Source organism: Quercus robur, chromosome 9, assembly GCF_932294415.1.
Source record: "Quercus robur chromosome 9, dhQueRobu3.1, whole genome shotgun sequence".
NCBI lineage: Eukaryota > Viridiplantae > Streptophyta > Magnoliopsida > Fagales > Fagaceae > Quercus > Quercus robur.
The window spans coordinates 7,999,140-8,007,302 of record NC_065542.1 but is presented as its reverse complement, the minus strand read 5'-3'; the positions used below and the strand labels follow the sequence as shown (position 1 = coordinate 8,007,302).

Here is an 8,163-nt window from a genome sequence, read left to right as displayed (position 1 = left end):
TCATATGTGCCTGTCTCATGCTATATAATATGCATGTAAGACTGACATATGAATTCTACATTGTTCGTCCCAGGTCTGGCTTCTGTCTAGTGGCCAATGATCACTAGACCCGTTAAGAATTAGGATACGAACATGTGTCCAGTCTTGGATACGTGTTCGCATCGCACGTGTCTAGTGATCATTGGCACTAGACACAAGCTGCTGATCACTAGACACAAGCTGCTCCCGTTCGTCTCATACCTTCACCTTAACCCAAATTCGGCCCAAAGACAAAAGGGCCCCAATTCCCAAAATAAGCAGCAGATCCAGATCCAGATCCAGCAGTATCAATCAAGAGCCTCACACACCTTCAAAACTCAAGAGCCCAATTCAATTCAGGCGCATATATATCTCAAAATTCCATCGATTTCCTCTAGCTCAAAACCTAAAGCAAAACGAAAAGAAGATCAGACTTCGGAGCTACAAAACCCATCGCTCTTTCTCTCCACTCTCAGTCACAGGAGCTCGCTACGCGGAGGGAGGGAGAGACACGTGCCACTTGCTCGTAGCCGTTGCAGCTCAGCTCAGCTCAAATCAAAATCTTCGGTATTGTGCTCCTCCAATTTTTTTTTTTTTTTTGGTGTTAAGTGTGTGCTAATTTTGATGATTAAGCTTGAAAGTTGAGATTTTTTTAAAATAAAAAAGTGGAATTCCTAAGTGGGTCTAGCTTCAATTGCTCGGATCATTGGTATATTGTGCTCAGCGAAGTCTTTCTTATGTATATTGGGTTTTGAGTGGTAGATTTTGTGAAAAAAATTGATGTTATTGGATAAATGAGGTATTGGTATGTTAAAAGATTTGCAAGACTGAAATGGGTTTTGAAGGCACAGACAAAGTGGTGATTTATTAAACAAATATCACTCTTTTATAGTCTGCCTCATGGAAAGTGAGATTTTTGTGAATGCTTTGTTGAAAGTTGAAACATACTAAAACTCCATCTGGTTAGACTGTTTTGAGAGCCTAAAAGCATGTTTTTAAAACCCGAAACTCTGTTTTGCAACAGCAACTCCTTATAGCTTTTTTACAAAACAGCTTATCCAAATGCACCCTAAAACTCCGTCTGTTTGTTTCGATGGAGTACATGAAACCCAAAATTCTCTGTTCTCTGTGTACATCTAAACCCAAAATGGGGCTAAGAATATCAATTAATTCTAAAATAGTTTACCAATCAGTATAGCTGCGACCACCTTTCCTAGCCTCCAGTCTCTCTCTCCCTTTCTTTTCAAGCCCAAGGGTAATGTTGATGAGGGATTGGAAAGCTAGTGAAGATGGTGGCTCTATGCTCGTTGATGAGGCTGTTGTTGTTTGGTTGCATTTTTCCTATCATAAATTGGGGTGGGTCATGGGGAAGAGAGATGCAAGGGGTGGCATTGGTCCTCATGTCAGAGAGGAAATGGGTTGTCAGTTATGGTTGTTGAAGACAATTAATGGGCTTTTTTTTTTCTTTTCTTTCTCTGTGGTATTTGGACTGCAATGAGTCTGAAGAGTAAAGTTTCTGTGTTGCTAATGTTATGGTTCAATTGACGACAGCTAGTGTATTCATAACGAGGTTCTTGATGTCAGTGGAACATATAAGATTCCTCATGTGGTGGGTCGGTTTGTATGTTAAATTTGGCATCACTTCCTTTTTGGTGTTGATCATACTTTGTTTTTCCCATTTCGTTAGTGGTGAATTCAAATTTTTGTGATAATTTATTTTAGAGGAGAAATTTGTGACACCAAAGAATGTACGAGTGTGAAACAAAATGGCCCTGTTTCTATTCTAATCTAACTCATATATGGAATTTTATCAAATTTTTAATTTTAATTTGCTTTTTGATTGTACTTGTAATTGGTTAAGTGTACTATTAGAATGGAGGTTAGAGGACTTATCTTCAATGTAGTTAGTTTTCTTGTCAAATAGTATCTGTTTATATTTATTTGTGTCTGCATTAAAAGCAAATGGCTTCAAGACTGGTTTTGCCTGATTTGTTATAAAAAATTGGAACTTGGGAGGAGTATCAATGAGGATTCCCTCCATGAATAGCCTCCTCCTCCCACCAACACCCCCCCCCCCCCTTTTTTTTTTCCAAATTGTTGCTATAAATTTTTGCCTTCTCCTTTTCCTGGATGAAACTTCATGAAAAGATATTTTAACTAACAAGAGGTAAGAAAACTGAAACATGGGTATCGATCATGATTCTTGCCATGAAAGATTTAAGTATATAAATACATATATTATTAAACGTTCCATGAGAGAGGCTGAAGACATCTATGCCCACTCCTTTTCCCTGGACATGAAGTTGCACTAAACGATGATTAGTGAACTAGGGGCTATATTAAGTATTTTCCAGGGTTGTTTTTTCAATGCTGTTAAAGCGAGCTGAGTAAGGTAAATACCTAAATATATGTCAATCTTACTTGATCTCATGACACCAATGCTTTCTTTATGATAGATGGCAAGCGCTTGGACAAATATGAGCATTGCAATCATACATAGGGATATAGAGAGGGAGTGGGAGAATCAGGGTGGAGTTATGGGTATTATTTTTTATAATTGGACTATTGGAGATTCTTGCTCACTCTCAGAAGATCTCTACATGTGCTAAAATTCTGGAGAGGATGAGGAGATCAAATTTTATTTCAATATTATTATAGCATTGGAGCATCTTGGAGCAAATGAGCAATGGAGCTTGTGGAGCACGGCTCACCTCGAGGATTGCTCTCTTGGTTTGCTTCATTGTTTTGGTTTTGGATTTCCTTTCCTTTTGATATCGTCAACATAGTACATGCTGATGATAATTGGACATCGCAATATATAGGAAGACTTTATTTTAGAAATTGAGAGAATTTTCTTTAATTATGACATGTCATCTTCTTTATGCAGTGTATAATCTTCTCTATACAATCTTCGAGTGCCAAATATGAGTGGTCGTTTTTCTCGCACAATCTATGTAGGCAACCTGCCCTCAGATATAAGAGAATGGGAAGTTGAAGATCTATTTCACAAGGTTTGGTTGGATTTTTCTATGCTATGATTTTTTGCTGGTACTCAAAGTTTCATTAGTTTTGGGGTGAATTGTCTGTGTTCTCCTATGTCTCATTTTAATCCTAAGAAGTTCCCATTTAAATGTGTCTGGTTAATTAAATTCCCATAAAATCAGTGTTATTTGAAAAATTGTTCAATATCTGAATTTCTGCACGGGATTATGCACATTTGTTCATGTGCTTATATGTTAACATTAATACTATCTTAGGATTTGAATATTGGGAGACAACATAATGCTTATGCTGTTCATCTGATGCCCTCACTTGAAAGATGTTAATAGTTGTAAAAGTATATGGGATTTGGCTGTAGGAGGCTCATGTAGTTAAGGTCTTCCCTTCAGTTGTGTTTGCATTCTCTAGCCTTTGGACCAAAAAAAGGATTTCTTTTCTTGGAACACGTTAAATTTATCATATTAAACATGGTTCTACATGACTTATTAAAGATAGATATATATATATATATATATTTTGAGAATCAACTTATTAAAGACATGGTTCTACATGATCGTATGTTAAAATATGGCTGTTTAATAGTTGGACTGACATAGCTCTATGATGTTGATTTTACCTTTGCAGTATGGCCGTATATTAGACATTGAATTGAAGATTCCACCCCGCCCTCCATGTTATTGTTTCGTGGAGGTACTCTTTGCATCTTGGATTTTGACTGGATATATTCAAAACGTAATTTATTTCTGTCTTCAATTAATTATTTTATTTTTTTGTTTTGTTAGTTTGATAATGCCCGGGATGCAGAAGATGCAATCAAGGGTCGTGATGGCTATAACTTTGATGGTTGTCGTTTAAGGGTAATAAGATCACCGATTAGTTTTATTGGGGTACTTTGCTTTCTTATTTCTTGACTAATTTGTCATTTGCCTTTATGCAGGTTGAACTTGCCCATGGTGGTAGGGGTCCATCTTCAAGCGATCGTCGAGGTAGCTATGGTGGTGGTGGTGGTGGTGGTGGTGGTGGTGGTAGGAGTGGTGATGGGGGAGGGGGCGGTGGGAGCCGATTTGGTATCTCACGCCATTCTGAATATCGAGGTGTATAATTTGGGAGAATATTTCTTTTGTGACTAAAAGGGTTTAGGAGAATGTGATGGGAAAGTTTTGTGCATGAAACTGTGCTAGAATTTTTTATATCTTTTGATTTGGTTTATTTTAGGCACACTTTAATGGTTCTGATGCATGTTTATTTTTGTTTTACAGTTGTTGTTCGTGGGCTCCCTTCTTCTGCTTCCTGGCAAGATTTGAAGGTGTGGAATTTTTATATTAAAAAGTAATTTGCAGATTATTTATTTATTTTTTCATGCTGCTGTGTTGGTAACCTTATTGGTCAATCGGTTTCAGGATCATATGCGAAAAGCTGGTGATGTATGTTTTGCTGAGGTGTCCCGTGATGGTGAAGGTATGCCTTTTATCTAAAATATGTATCTATTAATTTGTTGGTATTATAATTAGCTAAAATTGCTATTCGATTTATATGGTTCTTATGAGTTTGATGGTCAATTTTCATTTCCTCTGGCAAATGAGCTCTAGCTTAAATTACACCTCTTTTTCTTTTAAAGAGTAAGTTGGAGGATGAGGTTGTGGGTTAAAGATCCACTGGCTGCCTGTGTAGTTACCAATTTTAAGAAAAAATCATTTCCTCTTTTTATGTGGAAATACAAATATGCTTCAGATATGTAAATAGCCATGAGACTAACTCATTATGTTTGTTGAAAATGCAAATTTTCTTATGGCAAAAAATTAGCATGTCTCATAATTTATTTTGAACAAAAGTTTACATGGCCTATGCTTGACATCTATGATTTGCATTTTGTGGGTTGATGCCATGTTCTTCTGTTTTGTCTGTATAGCTGCTATAAGGGGGTGAAACAGGACATTGGAGATTGCCAATGCATGTTTAGTGATTATAGCTTATTAAGATGTCTGTTGCTTTAGCATATAATATTCATTATGAAATTTTCTTAATAATATGCTTAAACGACTCATTTAACTTCTTGATAGTTTTTAGTGCACTGGTTAGGATTACCATTTGTCTTCCCACTGAATTGACATGATTAATGATATCCTTATACTTTGGATTGATTACTAATGATATTGAATTGATCTCTCTCCAGGGACTTTTGGCGTTGTGGATTACACAAATTATGATGACATGAAATATGCTGTAAGTTGTTGGGAGAAATCATTTGATTTGTTGCATATGTGCTTTGGTCTAATATGATAGGTGATGTGTCTGCTTTTCAGATTCGGAAACTCGATGACACTGAATTCAGAAATCCTTGGGCAAGAGCCTATATTCGGGTAACCTTTCCTTTCTGCCATTTTAATAATCTTGTGGGATTGTTATTAGGCTAAACTATGTTTTGGGTCCTTGTAGGTATGTTTCAAGTCTCTCCCAAATTGGTGACGTATCAATTTGGATGGGAAGGACTAAATTGCTCAAAATTAGAATGTTTAGGGATGTAAATGAAACTTTTTTAAATTTAGAGGCCAAAATTTCAGTAGCAGTCTCTATTTGATACTATGGATGCTTGTGAGTTGTTTAATGATCTTTAATGAATTGCTTGGTTATATCTTATTATCTTTGAAAAATGCTCCTTTCTCACTTTAAGTTGATTAATAAATCCTACACTTTTGTTTCCCCAGTTTTTGATGTAAAACAGTGTTCGATTAAGCTTTATTGAGAGGTGTAGGGCAGATTAGATGTATATACCTTGGAGTAAAATGCTTACTTTTTTGCTGTTGTTTGTTTCTATTTTTCAACTGGTGCAGGTGAAGAAATATGAGGGCAGTCCCCCAAGAAGTCGTAGTAGAAGTCGAAGTCGAAGTCGCAGTCGCAGTCGCAGTCGCAGCCACAGTCGAAATCGCAGCCGCAGCCGCAGCCGTAGCCGAAGCCGTAGCAGAAGTGTAAGAAGGGACCGGAGGTACTGACTTTTGTCCTCTTCTTTCCTTTTTATTTTTTTTGTGCATCTTGAATATTCTTATTATCTGGGAATCTGTCCTTTTTTTCCCTACAGTGTATCATTGGAGCGGTCTATTTCTAGGTCGGTATCAAGATCCAGATCTGCATCTCCTGTCAAACCTTCCAGGTATCTGGCATTTGGTTACACTAGTTCTCTTATATTATGGCCTTTTCTGCTCCTCTTATCTTACCTCTAATGATGATATTGATTGTTAAAATATGCAGGCCAAGATCAAGATCTAGGTCAGGATCTCCCCGCCAGGTAATTAAACTTCAGGATTAAGTGATGAAATTATAGTGCTTGTGTGCCTCACATACCTTTTTTGTAGATCACCGTTTTGAGATACATCTGTGTATGTGTATATAAGATATTGCAGTGTGATCTCTGGATGTGCTTATAAAAGTCAATGAAATTGGTATTATATTTGAACTTCTTTAAACTGGATAGCATACAAATCATGTGGTCTAGGATATAACTCTGCACTAAGAATTTTCCAGTATGTTTTAGTTATGTACGCTATGGTAGGAGGTTGAGAGATGGGAGGGGGAGAAGGGGAAGGACCTCGAACCTATCCAACTTTCGACAGATTGAAAGTCTTGTGGGGATTAACTCCTTCCATTTTTCCCTGCAAGTGGGGGAGTTGTCCTCCCACACCTTTCCATTCTCTCCCTCCAGACAAAGCAGTACCCCATGTATAGGAGCCTCATTTTATGAAAAACCTATCTTTTCTATGTTTCTCATGTTTCATAAGTTCCTTTTTCAGTCATTTTTGGTGCTGTTCCCTTAAAAAGAATTATCATGTAGCAGAATTCAGAAAACCCTTTTCTTGTTTTCTTTTGTTTGAAGTTGTTCCTATTTTAATGAGTAATGTTATGTATTTAGATTTGTTTACCACCATGTTTGGATAGAAGAAGATGGAACAGACAATTTCTCAGTTCCCATTTCAGGCTTTTTTGGTGCTGTTCCCTTTTGTTTTTTTAAACAATTATGATGTATCAGAAATCTTATTATTTGTTAGCATTTCTTTTTCCTTGTTGAATTAGGATTTTAATTGTTTTTCTTTTCCTAGTTAAATTGTTTTTCCTTTCTCAAGTAGAAGTAGGTTTATTATTTCTTTTCCTAAAAGGAGTAGGAAAAATTCTATTCCTATAAATACTCTTTATAGAGGGGTTGATTATTGATGTTATGTGTGTTTTGAATAAAAGTTTGCTAGAGAGGTTTTCTCTATTATTTTGCCTATTAGCCTAGTGTTCTTGTAGAACTTAGGTATAGTGGAAGAGTTGTAGTAATTGTGTGTTACAGATTCTGTTTCTACATGCCTACGCTGCATCACATTTTTTTTGGGTTCAAAGTTGTTCCTATTTCAATGAGTAATTGCAATGGTTTTTATGTTTGTTTTTCGCTATGTTTTTGTTTGAACAAAATAAATAGACAGTTTCTCTGTGCTTCACGTGTCTTTGTTAACCTCCAAGACCAGTCTTCATGCTTAAAATTTGAAATAATTAAGCTTCCCAGTGATTGGAAAGGGGAGGAAGGATGGACTCTACATTTTTGAAACTTTTTTAGTATAAAATTACTTGTTAAAATATTCTGGAAATCTTATTTAAGCTTAATCTCTTTTCAGGCACGGTCTGGTAGTGGCTGATTTCTATGCAAGTAATGTCCAAAGTACTCCAGAAACTGGTAGAGTTTGAGGGGAAAGCTTTAAATCGATTTTTGAGTGCACTTATTTGATGGCTTGTCTTGATCTAAATTAGCTATGGTTTGCATGGCTTGATACTTATCTAAGTATGTAGTATTGTAGTATTGCAAACCAGTTATTTTGCGGTTTTCTTTTTATTTGAGCTACAATCTGCAAGATATGTGTACGTTTTGTTTTTTAAGTAATAATTGAGGCTACTATCATGGAGATCTGTGACTTATTATTTATGGCACTTACTATGGTTAGTAAGTCTAAGTTTCTTGGTATTTTAAGTATATTCTGGATTTGGTAATAATAAATATGTGATTAAGATGGCTTGAATTGCAGTCGAGACCCCTCACCTCCGTTGTGGGAGAATCTTTTTTTTTTTTTTTAAATGGATCTTGAATGGCTTTTCCGTCTTCAGTTCAACTGCACTTAT

At 36.2% G+C, this 8,163-nt stretch overlaps 1 protein-coding gene across 2 annotated transcripts; it reads left to right on the top strand.

Annotated features, from left to right (window-relative positions):
- The first annotated feature begins 335 nt into the window (after positions 1 to 335).
- LOC126698285 (serine/arginine-rich splicing factor SR34A) lies at positions 336 to 7,949 on the top strand. 2 transcript variants are annotated; one of them, XM_050395409.1, is made up of 14 exons: positions 336 to 585; positions 2,475 to 2,748; positions 2,906 to 3,029; positions 3,643 to 3,708; positions 3,801 to 3,875; positions 3,956 to 4,112; positions 4,278 to 4,324; positions 4,419 to 4,476; positions 5,192 to 5,241; positions 5,322 to 5,378; positions 5,850 to 6,001; positions 6,095 to 6,166; positions 6,265 to 6,301; positions 7,665 to 7,949. In XM_050395409.1, the coding sequence occupies exons 3-14, from the start codon at positions 2,943 to 2,945 to the stop codon at positions 7,683 to 7,685; spliced, it is 879 nt and encodes a 292-aa protein (XP_050251366.1). In that variant the 5' UTR covers positions 336 to 585; positions 2,475 to 2,748; positions 2,906 to 2,942; the 3' UTR covers positions 7,686 to 7,949. The 2 variants fall into 2 exon arrangements, with proteins under 2 accessions (XP_050251366.1, XP_050251365.1); XM_050395408.1 differs by lacking the exon at positions 2,475 to 2,748 and having other exon boundaries at positions 339 to 585.
- Positions 7,950 to 8,163: the final 214 nt, after the last annotated feature.